The 15805-nt window shown below is 38.7% G+C and overlaps 1 protein-coding gene across 5 annotated transcripts in view; it reads left to right on the forward strand.

The window, feature by feature from the left end:
- Window positions 1-15520, forward strand: part of TRIQK (triple QxxK/R motif containing) — a 67389-nt gene extending 51869 nt beyond the window's left edge. For all 5 annotated transcript variants that reach the window (XM_076329429.1, XM_076329428.1, XM_076329427.1 and 2 more), the window contains one exon: window positions 10249-15520. In XM_076329429.1, coding sequence (XP_076185544.1) covers window positions 10249-10362 — 114 coding nt within the window. In that variant the 3' untranslated portion in view covers window positions 10363-15520. The remainder of the gene's footprint in view (window positions 1-10248) is intronic.
- Window positions 15521-15805: the final 285 nt, after the last annotated feature.

Genomic DNA, 15805 nt, shown 5'->3' on the forward strand with positions numbered 1-15805 from the left:
AAAATTACAATAAACATCTTCCTTCTTCCTCTTCCTATCCTATACCCAGGAGTAATTTAACGACTGGGTTTGTTAAGTATTGTAAATTCTCAGCATTATTATCTCAGTCTACATCCTTGTGTACTGCCTCTGACTTGGAAAACAGAAGGCTTAACTAACAGCAAAACACATGGAAATGTACTGAACTTTATTTTGGAAATGTCCTTTTTTCAAGCAGGTATGAAGTATAATAATGACTAGTTGATCACGGCTGTGAATATGAGCAAGGAGGACAATTAGGAATATTTTGTGCTATCAACTGCCCAGTGTGTCATCAATACGGGATTTATCTGAACGCACATTGTTTATTTACATTGCATCCGGTATTTTTCCCTCAAACTTATTTTTGAATCAAATTGGTATACAATTAGCTAAGCAGCAAGGGTAAAAACCAAGCAAAATAAAAAAGTGGTTCAAATACCTTGGTATTCTAGTGAAAGAAACTTCAGAAATGTTAAAAGGAGAACATTTTCTTGTTTCTGGCAGATGAGAAATCAATTTTTTCAAGTTATAGCTTATAGCAAATGCCAAGGTATTACTACCAAGCTGTAACAGCTGTTGAGCTGCCAGATGATGTATTTGGTTGTCTTCCAGAATTTGCTATTATAATCACGAAACAGTGCTTTCTTTTTGCTCCTGATTGCTGATCTCGATCAAGCATTACCGTGCGATGCAGTATGTTTTCACAACATAATCTCCTCAGTTAGTGCTGTGTGTCAGGTTTTAATGAGAAAAAGTAGATCGCCTTTTTTGTTTAAAGGATAGATTATTAACCTTTTGAGTTCAATGTTTTTTCTTTCCTTTCTTATTAAATTTTACTTTTTCTTTTCATTTTACTTTCAATGACATGACCTTTTAAAAGTAATGTTCTACTTGGAGACTTATACTGTACAGCCTAGTTCCTTTAAAATGTGCAAGTTTTTTGCATGTCTTTCACAAGAGAAAAATACGAAACTTGGTCCTTCAAAACCTGTTTTGTTTCCTTATTTTCTTAAGTAATTCTTACTTAAAAATGAGGGAGAATAGGAAAGCATATGTGTAATCATATGTATAATGAGGAATCAAGTATTAGTGAGCAAAGAAATCAAGAACAGTTTATTTTGTACAAATATGTTCCTGCATGTTACAGCAGAACACTAGCTGACTTCTAGGTAAGAATAAGTTTTACCATCAAGGCACACACGTGCTCTCCAGGTCATGGGATGTTGTGTTTCTGGGGTTCTGCTAGTTGCAGTGTGCAATGTCTCAGGTTTGCAATTCTGCCTCTGCCTTTAAAAAAAAAAAGAAAGAAATTCCTTAAAATATTGTCTTCCGGCTGTGATACTTTTTGCACGCCTCGACCTTAAAATATGACTCTGGATCATCCCTGAACAGATCACAGTCATTTGCTTTGCTTCCTAATTGCTGAGAAAAGCTGACAGAGCTGAAGCAAAAGGGAGTGTAAGTTGGGCACCTTTCCCTCCGGGGATATGCTTGTGGGGGAAGGAAAGCAGGGCCTTTGTATGCATCCTTCTCACTGAACATGCTTAATGCCAACAACCTCAAGCTTACTAAATGTTACGATACTTCTACCAGAATATGGGCAATCCCTGTAGAATAAAACTCTGCACTTCTACTGACAGACCCTGCAGCACTCAGCACGGAAGCAAGGCATATTTAACGTCTCGGGGTAAACTTGCACCTCTTCCCGCCTCGCAGTGACAACTCTTCACCCTGCTCTATCCCTCCAGTTCAGCAAAGCTTCACCATGGGCAGTGGATGCGCCTGGAGTGTCTGCAGGGAAATCGCCCTCCCTACCCCAGGAGAGGTTGCTTAGTTGTGAAGCCCCGTAACCTCTCCCCCTCTTTCAGGCAGGGCTTAATTTTGCTCAGTCCATTGTTAAGTTCCTCCAGCTGTCCAAGAGCAATTTTCTTACGTTCATAGAATCATAGAATCATAGAATAGTTTGGGTTGGAAGGGACCTCTAAAGGTCATCTAGTCCAACCCTTCTGCCGTGGGCAGGGACATCTTCAACTAGATCAAGTTGCTCAGAGCCCCGTCCAACCTGACCTTGAATGGTTCCAGGGATGGGGCATCCACCACCTCTCTGGGCAACCTGTGCCAGTGTTTCACCACCCTCAGTGTAAAAAATTTCTTCCTTCTATCTAGTCTAAATCTACCCCCCTTTAGATTAAAGCCATTCCCCTTGTCCTGTCACAACAGGCCCTGCTAAAGAGTTTGCCGCCATCTTTTTTATAAGCCCCCTTTAAGGACTGATAGGCTGCAAGAAGGTCTCCCCAGAGCCTTCTCTTCTCTAGGCTGAACAACCCCAACTCTCTCAGCCTTTCTTCACAGGAGAGGTGTTCCATCCCCCTGATCATTTTCTTGACCCTTCTCTGGACCCGCTCCAACAGGTCCGTGTCTTTCTTATGCTGAGGGCTCCAGAGCTGGACACAGTACTCCAGGTGGGGTCTCACCAGAGCAGAGTAGAGGGGCAGAATCCCCTCCCTTGACCTGCTGGCCACGCTGCTTCTGATGCAGCCCAGGAGACGATTGGCCTTCTGGGCTGCGAGCGCATCTTGCTGGCTCATGTCCAGCTTTTCATCCACCAGTACCCCCAAGTCCTTCTCAGCAGGGCTGCTCTCAATCCCTTCATCCCCCAGCCTGGATTGATACCAGGGTGGGATCCTCCACACCTATCCCAGATAATCCTCTGTTGTCTTCTGGATAAATTTTTAAATAAGAATTTCTTGAAGTCTCCTGCTGTGAGTGTGACAGCAGGCTGTTAAACCGCTCCTCATGTCTGTGGCTGTCAGAAGAGTCAGCAGAGTTGCTGTCCCATCAGGTTATGTACATTCATGAAACTATTTTGAGGCTTGAGTGTGCATTCCTTTAATTGTTTCCTAATATTCAGAGCTTTTGAGTGTGCCTGAGCTCTTCCTTTGGGGAGGTATCGTCATAGTTGTCACTTCATAGTAACAAAGTTTTCTGGTGGTGATAAGTGACATGATTCACCTTCCAAAGGCTGGGATTTTAGTCTTTTTAGATGATGTAGGCCCCGATTCTGTGCTGTGACAGTTGATTAACTTCAGTCTGTGTTGAGGGAAAAAAAAGTGGTGTAACTACAGTGCAATGTAATAAGTAGGCAGCACTTTAAATAGAAATGTCCAAAGTTCTTGTAAATCTTTGAGAAAACATATACATATATGTATTTACCATATATTTTATTGGTTTGTCCAGGTTTCAGTACATGATACAGTATAGAGCATTTCAAAATATATTAACATTTTCTTATAAAAAGCTATGTTGCAGTTAATAAAAATATTGTAGAGGAAGGATATCCTTATCATACATGTAAAAGTACAAGCTCTCTGGGAAGGAGGAATATTTTTATAATTCTGTGAAATACCTAACACAGTAAGTACCATACTGCCACTTAAAATGATAGGATATTTAGTGCTCCTTGATACCTCTAGAGTTGTTTTGCACTAGTGTCCTGAAGAGTTTACATTCCTGGCTGTAAACTAAGACTTGTTGTAGTATTTAGGGGGGAAAAAAAAAGAGGACTGGAAAACAGTGAAGGGATTTTAGTCCTTAATTTCTATGAAGATAATGAAATTCAACTGTTGTGTATTTCACCTTGAGAGCTGACAACATTCGCTTAAAAAAAAAAAGGCCCTATAAATGACATAAAACTTTTCAGAGCCAATCCCCTGGAGATCCGTCACATTTCATCGCTGGCATACTAATTAGCTTGTCTTGTCACACTTTGATTGCCTTGTCATTTTAATGCAAGGTTTAAAGTAACAAAGTTTCTTTCAGTCACTGGCATTTAGTACATTTTAATTTCCCCAATGAGAGATTTTATCTGTGTTGATAATGTCAGAGAAGCAGCTAAGCACTAATAACTATCAAAAGTTAGTTCAAGCAGGGTGACCATGCTAGTATTTGGTGTGTAATATTTGCTCTTTAAACATGTTTAAAAATTAAATATTGTAGCAGAGCTATTGTGCCGGCTCTGTTTGTATATGTGACACTAAAGCAGACAGTGCCAAAATATATGGTATCTCTTGGAAAAGCAGGACCCCTGTCTCGAGAAACAACTCGGAGAGAAAGCAGTATGCTGTATGTCTCCTGGTGTTTGGATAAGACAAAATTCTTTGTAGCAGTACCAAAAAGGGAGCCTCTGAACCTTCTCTCTGTGGTTGTTTTTTTGTCCCTCCATGGGGGGCTTGTGCTGGTGGAAGCCCACCTGCTCGTTCTTACCAGGTGGAGCAGCAAGGGGTCTGCACCATCGGTGCTAATTCTGCTCTCAGTGGGTGAGGAAGAGGTGCCAGCAGGAGGGTGGCAAGCAGAAAATGGTTTGAGGAATGTGGAAGCTCAGCCCCAGATAGCTGGGGTTTGGTATGCAGAGGCCGAAAGTAATGGGAGTTCTTGGGGAGAGATTTTTTTCACAGGCTGCAAGAATGAATCAGTGGTCTGTGGGGTAGATGATGAAGTTTTCTCTCGTGTTGAAAGGTGGATGCAAATCTGAACAGTAGCATTTTACACCCACTTGCAAAGACATAATCGACTGCAGAATACCACTCCATAGAGAATTATTAGCAATGTAGTACATCGATTGAGCTCAGGAAAAAATGTTTCCTAAGAAAGTGAGAGCTTACTGTCTGTCATTCTTTCGCATATCTACTTAATCTATTGTGTAGCTAGCTAGCTCACTCTTAAGAGTTTATCTCATCTGGAACAAGTTATGTATGAATAGATAACAAGACATTCCTAGTGTATTTTGGCAAAGGGTATTCTCTGATTTCATGCTGTTCATAATCTGCTAAGTTAGTGAACTACATTTGCCAAGATAAGTTGGGAATATAGTTTCATAGCTTTGCAGAATTTAAGGCCACAAGGGACTATTAGATCATTTGATCTGGCCTTCTATATGTTACAGATCATAAAATTTCATCCAAATACTTTCTAGGAAGTCCAAGCACTTTATAACGGCCAAAATACTGGGTCTTCAAACCAGCTTATGTGCCTCACATAAAGAGCAGGGCAGCTTAACGTGCCACCAGTGAACAAAGTGTGATATTCCCAGTGATCCCAGTAGTCAGACTTTGATCCCTGACCTTGAAATGGAAGGGAGGGGAAAAAACCCATACAAAGAGAAAAACAAAATCAGATTGCTCCCACCTGACCGTGGCCAGACCTGTACACATAAGAACAATAATCATGGTGGTTTGAGCATGTGAACAAGATGCACCAAGCAGGAGCTTAGGAGGATTTTCTGTACCATCTCAGAGCAGTAGTCCAGCTTTCTCAGGCTTTGGTCTCTACTTAGGACCAATCTCTAACACTTCAAAGGATAGTTGACAACAACAAAACCTCAAATCCCAGAAATGAAATCAATACAATTGGAGGAAAATTTCCTGAAAAAGAAGGAAACTTCTTTTGATCCTATGAAAAGTCTGAAGCACTGAAGCATGAGGTGCCATTACTTTTAACAATCTGGTACTTCAGGGGTTCAGAATATAGCACTGACCATGTAAGTAATCCCAGTCTTCCCAGGGCCCTGAAGGAAGGGAGCAGTCTGGGAGGCTGAGTCCGCCAACTCCAAGGCTGGTAACCAGGACCTCCTTTTCACACAAGCCCAAGTTGAAGTATTCTTCCCAATAGCTAAATAAAAATGTACTTTTTTTAAGAGATCTGACCATAAAAGACTCTCAGACACGGAAGTCCATATTTTCCCCAAGAGGTAACTGGAATGTTCAATCATTCTTGCTCCTAGGAAATGGCATCTTATTTCAAGACTGAGCTTATCTAACTGCAGCTGGACCTTGAAAGGTTCTTGTAAACAAGATAGAAGGACCCCACACTGTGAAGCACCTTACTTAAATACAGGTGTATGGCATATATAGTTATATGCTGTAGCCAAACTACCTCTCATTCTTCTCTATGATAAAATAAATACCAGTCATCTCCCTCCTGAAAATCTCTCCGCCTTTGCACATTCAGAGATCACCCTGAGGGAGTGGTTACCCCCTAAATCCAAAGACCTTTTTAGAGTCACAGTTTTTCAAGGCAGAGCCCTCCACTTTGTAAGTACTATCTACATCTTTGATACCTGTATATATTATCTTGCATTTAGCTATATTAAAATGAATCCTGTTGCTTTGTGATCATATAGCCAGGCCTTTTAGATGACTCTGTAATAGTACCTTGTTCTCATTATTTGAGACAATAATGATCTTTGTTCCATCTGAAATTTTTACAATAAAAAATTTATAACATAAAAATTACTGATAAAAGTTAATAAATTACTTTTGTTACCTTGTATTAGATGTAGAATGTCCTGCATTAAGGAAGTAAACATCCATTTTTAATTATGATTTTGTTGAAATTCTAAAAAATGGTCACAGTGAATGTCCAGATAAAGTCTTGCAGTTAGAAATTATATGGGATAAAAAGGTTGCTTGTCAAGTCCATGTATGTTTGTTTTATTTCTACAGTTATCCTTGGTCAGCATGATTTCATTTTCATCTCTTTTCAGAAATAGCTAGGGATAGTTTAGCATTTCAAAGACAGCAGTTTGTGGTACTCTTTCACCTAGTTTTAATCTGGTTTTGGATGAAAAAGGTACGATTCCCTTTGGAGGACCATAAAAAATATGTAAAAAATCCAAAATTTTCTGAAAGTGTGATATTTCTCTATATGTGTAGGATACGATGCTGCCATACACAGTGTCCAGATTTGTGTTATTATAGCCAACATCTTTTCCTCACCCCTATTTTTTTCATCTCCTGATTAATCTTGTTTAGATCCCAACTCTGCAACTTGCTCCATCAGGGTGAATCTGAGATCATTATCCAAGTATTTTGGCATGAGAGATGTAAAACTGACAAAAAAATGATAGGAGAATTAAATCTACGTTATGCTGTAATGGTATGTGTTTCCTTTATGGAAGAGTTTCTGAAAAACTTAACCAAGCTGAAATCAGTAGGGTTCTACAGACATTATTCTAAATATAAGAGAATATAATAGAAAATTCTGTTCCTCTTAAAGGCTTCTTTGACTGTACTTTGGGATTTGAGAGCAGGGATGTTATTTCCTAGTGTTCTGTACCATGTTATAAAAGAAAAAAAGGAGAAAAAGCTCTGTGATCATTTTAAGTTTATTTCTGTAGGACTTTTTCTATATTGGTTAATTATTCATGGTGAAATCCTCTGAGTAAATGGATTTCGCAGAGGGATGATGGGGATGATCCATAAAGTGCAAGAGAAAGGGAGCTATATATGCCGAGCGGGGAGTACTTTAACATTTCATTTCTATGCATGGCTTAAAATACAAATAGCAAAGCCTGATAAGTATAAAACAAATTAAAATGACAATATATAATGTTGTTGCAAAGACAGTATAGTGGTGTAGCATCTCATTTGTTATTTACATTGGAAAATTTATGATGCAGTTCTTAAGAGACTGCGTATCCTATCTGAGAGCCAGGTGTCCTTTGTTAGGCTGTTTATTTTAGATTTCTGTTACTCTGCCTTCTTCAGTAACTCAAAATTAAGGTTCTTTCATAATTCTCAAACCTGGAATTTCAATAAGGCTTTTCATTCCCAGGGTTAATAAATACTGATCCAGCCACCCAGTTCCTAATGCCTGCGTAAGGAAAGTAGTATTGTTATCTCAGTGTTAGTCACTGTAAAACGTAGGCAGAGGAATTAAAGAACTACTCCCATCAAAGCAGTTACTGGGCAGCCTGAGAATAAAAATCAAGATTTTCCCAGTTCCACTTCCCATAAAACAAATCTTTAATGCAAACATTCCCCAAAATTTTGCTGCTGCTACCACAGCGTTTCATAAGGGAGACTGGGGAGAAGGGGTAGGAAAGGTGAACCTATTGTTAAGCAGAAAGCGTGGCAAGCGTGGCATCCAAACAAGGGAAGAAACTTCTTAATACTGGAATGAATTTGCTCTCTGTGTCAAGTGTGAACGGTGCCTGCATTGTACGGTTTTGTTGTCCACTCTCCTGAGCAGATGGAGCTTGCAGTTGTATGTCACTTGTTTATTACATCCTCTTAAGATTAGTAGCTGTGTGGCCAGATGGGTCTGGGAGCACAGCTGTGGATACAAGGAAATAAATGAAACCTGTCTGATGCTGCCATGCCCTTTTGTGAGATACTGACGTGTTGCAACTGCAACAAAGCAAAAATCACTTTCCTTTAATATATCAGCGAATTAGATGTACTTTCTTTTTTTTAATCAAATCATATGAAATCAGGAGGATGAGGTTCAGAGGACGATGTAATTCTAAGAGGAAAATGTAGTTGAAATCTGTAGCAAACAGCCTCAGCAAATTTACAGGAGCAATTTTAATATGGTAAAATAAATTTAAAGTACATCTCAATTAATCATCCATATAAAATGTAAAGCAAAGATTTCTATAGAACAAAGACTCCTATAGAGCGTATGCCAACTAGGCAGTAGTATTTCAAAGTTTATTAGATGGCATATGTTGAATTATTGATCCAACATTCTGATAAACTATATAATGCATTCATGTAAATGCAAATGAAATGCTGTTCTATAGAAGAATGCCAGATTATGGGCTAGACTTTAAAAAATGAAGCTGACACAGTTTTAACTCCTTCATGGCAGTGGACACACAAAGTTGGTCACAAAGCCACCACCAATCTAGAGATACCGGATGGAATTTGTCCTACAGTGCAGGTCTCCACACCAGAGGTATCACCTCCACTCCCCTTCTAGTCTAAGGGGAGAAAGAGGCATCTTTAGGAAGAATTCACCTGACCTCTTTTAGAGGACACAATGAAACTTACACCAAAGAGGGTCAGATTCTCTCCTTGGACCGTAAAGGGTGTCTGATTGTCTAGGTGCGGTGTAGGCATCTCCTTTCAGTCCCACTGGCAGAGTAGATTTGATGTGGCATCTTCTGTACCAATTCAGATTAGTTGTTACAAAGTCACTGAACTGTTTTTCTTCTCTCCTTTTAAGTATACAGCTGGATTGTTCCGATGCAGATTGTTTGTAGGTTAACATGAAGCTGAGATTTGGAGGGGAGGTTGTTGCTTCTTTTTGCAGAGGGAAAACGGTTTTGGGGGGTACAAACTAACCTGTACTTTTGAGCACCTCCGTGCACGATTTTAAAAATATATCATGGTAATAAGGAATGAAGCAGTGCATGTTGTTAGCTGTGGAAGTGGCACTTTCTGTGAGCTGAAGGAACATAAGGATTTTTCTCAAATTTATATTTCTTCTTTCATTGTCTAGCAAAATGAGAATCAACACTATAGGAAGTGCGCTGTGCTTTCCAGGAAAATAAAAGCTTAAAAATATGAAATACTGTGACTTTGAAAGAAGTAGTGTTATAAAGAGGATGATCATACTATGATTTATTATATCTGAGATCTAAAGTTGGAGCTTAGCAGAGTCCAGCCTTAAGATAGAATATGGTGATAGGCAGTCACATAATGAGTATGACGTGTAGTACAAAAACATTATTCTGCTTCTGAAAGCTGCTATAAATCATGTGTACTTTGGAAGACTCTTTTATGTTAATTAAGAAAGATGCAGCAAGTTGCAGTATTTTATGGGAAGAGAGGCAAGTGCAAGTGCAAATTGTTGTGCTTTGCCTTATTGCAGAGGGGAAGGAAGAAAAGTTTCGTCCAATTCTGAAGGATTTTGTAGCTCCATATTGTAATGCATGCCAGGAGGTTGGGAGGTAGAGGTAGCACTTTTCATTGACTTCCACCATACTGTGTTTGCTTCATTAAAAAATTACAAATTTGTTGGCAAAAAGCAGTAACATATTGCTAGAAAACATCAAAATTCACAGTGTAAATTCGTAACTTAAATTTGTGTTCAAAACTGTGGTTTGTGAATTCTGTCTTTTCTTTTAAAAAAGAAAGAATAGCATAATAAAAGGACGTAAAGCTCCTATTTCTAGGTCAGATGAAAGATCTGATTTAAGCCAAATATCCTATTTCTGGCAGTATATCAGACTCACCAAAATCTTTACTAAGTGAATGGATTTTGTAACATTCTGAATCGCAAAGAAGAAATCATTAAAGTATCAATGCCTTATGCAATTATATATGTCTGATGTTATTTTGATGTGCATTATAGAATGGAAATAATATTTATTCCTGATTTATCTGAAAATACGGTACTATTTCTAACAGGTTTTGTTTTATTTTTTTTCTCTTATTTCTACAGGAAGTTGCCCTTGTCCTTGCAGCTATACTGGTATTTTTGTTGGCTTTCTATGCTTTCTTTTATCTTAACATTTCCACTGAAGTTGACCTTGATCTGGATCCAGATGAAAACTAGCAGATGCAATGAATCTATCATCAAGATTTCTTCAGCTTGAACAAGACTATGTAGGAACACACAGTCCCTTCACTGTGAGACAGTAAATGATGCCATTTCTTGCAGTCCAAATTCATAAGCAAGTTTTGCAATATGTCAGTCACTTTAACATTCCAGATCTCCAAAATAAGAGGACACTCATGCCCGGCAAGTGTATTTGGTTAACACCAAAGCCAGGAGCAGCAGTACAATACGTGAAGTTTATTGTTTACGTTATTTTTTTCTCAGGCAGAGAACTTTGATGTCAAAAGACAGGTGCTATTGTTATCGTGGATGTTGATGCTAACTTCACAGGAGGAGAGTCTGCCTTGACTAAATTTAGGAATCAAAGCTTCCTAATAGCCAAATTAGGTTCCTTTCCCAAAAGAAAGCAGAAATGCCAAATAAAAAGTCTTTTCTTGATTTGTATTTAAAATATATCAAAAAACCCTCATCCTTTCTCTCCCTTTTAATCTTCCTTGTGCATGTGTGCACACGCGCACGCACGAAGATGGAAGAAATTGTAGGAAAAAAAATATCTTTTTAGAAGCAGTCTGTCACCTCCTATATGGACTTAATTTTATGTCATCCCAGATTCTGTGTGCCCATATATCTGCAGTAATCTTTTTCATTCTTTTGCCAACTGTTCAGCACACATGTGTTCTGTCAGAAATGGCACCTGGATGACAGAAGCTCTAACATTCGCATATGCCTCTGAAACACAGTTCTTTGCCTCCTGTGCTGTCTGAACTAGTGTAAATAGAAAGTTCAGTCAACGTTGGTTTTAATTAGTGTATTGCTCTATTATTAATATAAAGTCAAAACCGTATTTTAATTATACTCTTCCTGCTGGTTGTGGTATCAACTTGCTCTACCTGTTAGCGGGATGTTGTAAAAAAATTGCTTTCCAGTTATACAATCATTTTAATCATCAAACTAATGTGAGAAGTTGTAAGTATTAAGAAACCTTTTTTTCCATGCATACTAATAATTGGGAAAATCTTGGCCCCATGACATCCTTCAGTTCTTGCGAAGTACCTTTCAGAATATGCACTGTAGATAACATTTCTGATCCCTTTGGTAACCACAAGCCACTTGAAGAAGCTGGTATGTCAAAGCAGCTGCAGGGAGCTGTAAAATTCTGGCTTTTTCCTGTTCTGCTTTGGCTTTGGCATATAACTGAGCTTGTGGCTGTAAAGGTTCAGTTTTGATCCTTTTAAAAATGTGGTTAGTCTTTCTCTAGTTTGGATTCACTCTGATACCAAGAAAAGCATAGAGCCATTGGTGCTGAATGTGGCAAGGGAGTTAGGCAGATTGACTTCCAGAAAAGTTATCATAATTCTGAAATTCTGTTAGCAAACTAGCTTGGTTTTATCTTTGATACCAATTTCAGGGCTGAATGATAGGTTTAGTTGCAACTGAGATGTTTACTGACTTGTTCCAGAAATGCCTGACTAAGATTTCTTACAGTGATTTTGAAGACAAAGGGATACAAATCATAGCAAATATTATAATGGAAAATATATTTATTTTAAATTGACACAGTCCCATTATCACCACTTAAGGAACTTAGATCGATACAGTTAATTTTTAAACCATACAGTAACTATGACCATATACATTATGAGTCTCTAAGGATCCACTTCCTATCTGTCATACTCCTCATTCACTTTGTGCCACGCAAAACAACTCCTCTAGAAATTCAGAGTACAACAGTCTTCCAAGAAGGATATGAAAGAGAAGCATAAACGTATATGTGCAAATATTTCTCATTTTCTAATTATGACTGTTACAGACACAAAATCCTAACATTTATGCATTCATATGACTTACAGTCCGCTAATACTCGCACACATGACCAAACGCTTAGCAACATGTTGCATTTATGGTGAAGCATTATCTGACACATGGCCCGACTTTCAGTGGAGAGAAAAGCATATCCTTCACAAGCTGTCTCCTTGGATGTGACATGCCTTTCACTTCCCCAGTGCCACACCACATGTCACAGAAGCTGCAGACCTCTCCTGTTGCTTTGCATGAGCAATTTTCTCCTTGCATAAAATGCTGGAAGGATTGCTTTCTAAATGTCTGCACGTAGCTCTCTGGGTGATGTGTGGCCTGAGAATGATGCGTAGTTATCCCCTTCATGCAAGTTGTCTTGTAACCTGCTTTCTGAATCAGATACATGAAAAAGCAAGATATTCTTACTGTCAAATTTATGAACATGAAGTTCCTAGAACAGGAAGATTGCATTTCCCATAATTATGACTCATAGACAAAATCCGAAGCACGTATATGTGTGATTGAAGCAGCTTCCCTGATTTGCGGCTTATCAGTCCGTATTGCCCACAAGTGCCATAGTTTGCAGTTTGTCTGTTGGCTTCCTTTAGGTTAGGCCTTTTCATTCACATGAAAGATATTCTCATGTAACAAAATTTCCTTTTGCTCAGATAAACTGGATAGACTTCTGTTCAGTGTACATAGAAATGCATGGCAAATATTGCTGCAAATACACTTTTTCTCCTACCAGTACAATAATTTCTAATGGGACTATGTCAATAGTTTTTTAAAGCTAAAAGCTCCCACTTTTCATCAAATTATTCATCCTTGGTTTTCTAAAAGGCACAAGCACAACAATATTAGCAATGAGGTCTGATCCTGAGCTTACTAATTTGTGATTCCCCTGAGTTCACTGAAATTACAACTGATTTACTCCAAGGGAAAATCAGAATCTGACCTGAAGTTATTTCTGCTTTCTGGAGCACTACATTGTCCATGCCTGATATTTTAAAGTAGAGACTGATTTTAATCTTGCAAACGTGGCTTATTTTGCCCTTAATTATACCTGAGATTGAATGCCTCTTGGTTTTTGGACCACCTATCTTTGTATGAGTTGCTCAGTGTCTATTTTAATAATAAATGTATTTTTACTATTTTTGTGCTCTTATTAATGTTGGATGTGTCACACTGAATTATATATACATTTGAAAGGACATTAAAGCAATCTAAACAGCACAGTGTTCAAATGCGAGCAGTGATATTCACCAGTTTTAGAATATCTGGATTATTCTAGGCAGTTTAACCGCCTAAGCCCATATTAAAACTAAGCATAGCCTGTGAATACTTAAAAGACAATAAAGAGAACTTCCCTTGGCATGCTACTCAATATCAATAGAGCAGATCTCTTTCTGCAGACAAAGTTGTTCCATGTAGCTCCCATCAACTTCAGACAGATTGACGTTATTATAAAAGTAATACTTTTATATGCTTGTTTCAAAAAAAGATTGCTGATCAAATCATTGACACAGCAGCCCTGGCTTAATGGGGCAGGTTTTTTCAAGGATATTCATCTCTGCGGAAAGGGCAGATGTCGGTATTGATGTTGCCCTCTGCTTGTGGAGTAAACTGCAGCAGAGGTTGTGGAGGAGATGCCTGTGCTGAGTCCTCGCGCTGTGGGTGGGAGCGGATGTCCCATCTGGAAGAGTCTCTGGCTAGGAAGGCACGACAGTCTTCCAGCAGTGACTTTGCTCAGTAAATCTTTCCTCAGCAGTTTTCCTTTTCCTTTTGATCCTACAAAAGCAGAACCAGCGTGTAGACCATCTCAGGACAGAAGCCTCAATATAGTAGTTTTACTAGTGCTGCTGGTGAACGTTGCCAAGGAAAGGCTTTAACTCTATTTCCTAGAGTCCATAAATACATTTTACTGGAAGCTTAGGAGGCACGTTAAGCATTTACCTAATGGACCCTAGAGATATATTTAAACTTCTCTTGAAGAACGCTTTATTTAAAGTTCACTGTTGCATATCATATAGACATCATGTGATTCAGGATCTGTCATAGGTCCTTCCATGCATCAGGCCAGCTATAGCAGGGACGGCACATAGACTGTGAGATTATGCCGCAATACATAACTGCGAACATACGTAACGTGAGCAAACTCATCTGTTTTGGTGTCATCTAGAGTAGTTGACCTAACAAGTTGTGTTTGAAAACAAACGGTTTTTAAACAACCCTACTAAATGAAGGCACAGTGAAAGCCCTACAAAACCGCTCATCCCATTTCCATGAAAATTGCCACCATGGAAGAGGCTTATCTGCTGACTTAGGGCCAAGTTTTGAATGCTGCCCTTTCAGGGAGGAAAATGTTGCTAGCAGCTCACAGTAGAGTGATGATTCATTTTGCTCTGATACGGGATTGTGCCTATAAGGCACAACTGAGCCAGCTGGTGAAGGTCAAATGCATTCGGGACAATTCTCAGTAAAGGACTGTACTTGAAATGCAGACTAGGCAAGTTAGAGTGCCAACAAACAGGATACTACAGATCTTGATCGCGTTTCAAGTTTTACTTACAGTAGCATAATAATTAGTGGTGCTTATGACTAAGAAAATAACGATACGGTACATCAATAAGACAGCAGAAATGTGATGTTGGAACTGCTTCTTAAAAGATTTTGTAGTGGATTATGCCTGCACTTTGGGAAATGAATCCATGAGATGAATAAACTGGCAAAGATTGTCTGTGATCTGATGCTTACAGTATTTTTCCCTGAAAGAGCCGATGGACATATTTTGCAACACTTTTCCCCATCATCCTCTTAGTTTGCTGCAATACATTCTTTTGTAGATGTATTTCTACACTTTTCCAAGAGTGGAAAAATATTTGTTGTAGTTCATCAATGCATTAATTGACAGAATCCTCTACTCTTCCTTTTATTCCCCCTTAATCACAACCAAATTGGTGGGGAGACAGCCAAAATGTTAGGTACCAGTGTCTCTCAAGCAGATGTCACACCACTATTTTTTAGCTCGTTTAAATGAATAAACATGTTAAACTGTGAAGTATTACATTTTAGATTTTTTCATTAAAAAAAATGGGACAATCTGTTTACTGTCCTTAATTGAGACAACAATCCTGGTGGTTGCCAGTTTTGGCAGTTGTAATGATGAACTATAAATATTGGGACAAATCAACTAACTGGCGATTGTGGAGGATAGTTCAAGTAGAAGCCTCATTCTGCATGAATACTTTTTTCAGTGCTATATTTTTTCTAAGTAAGTTCTATAATTGTTATGCTGGTTTTGCATGTTAAAACCACAAATAAATACATGACTAGTCAAACAATAGGCTTGATTCTGTTGTCTTATTCTGAATCACTAAAAAAGCAGATAAAAGCTGACAGCCCTGCAGCACAGTTCATGCCTTGCCCAAATTCTCCCTAAAAGGTGTTTGTTCAGGTCAGTTATAAATGTGAGCTATGAAAAGCTTCATTTTGCTGAACCTTGGAAAAACTGAGCAGCATATAGATCTTTGGGAGTTTGCCATTTCACAAAGAGATTGTAGGAATTTTAAAGAGCGAAGCCACAGGAGATGAGTATGGAGTTTGGTGGCAAACTGATGTCATTCTCCTATCGCAGTTCCTCCGG

Source organism: Aptenodytes patagonicus, chromosome 2 (assembly GCF_965638725.1).
Source record: "Aptenodytes patagonicus chromosome 2, bAptPat1.pri.cur, whole genome shotgun sequence".
Classification (NCBI taxonomy): Eukaryota; Metazoa; Chordata; class Aves; order Sphenisciformes; family Spheniscidae; genus Aptenodytes; species Aptenodytes patagonicus.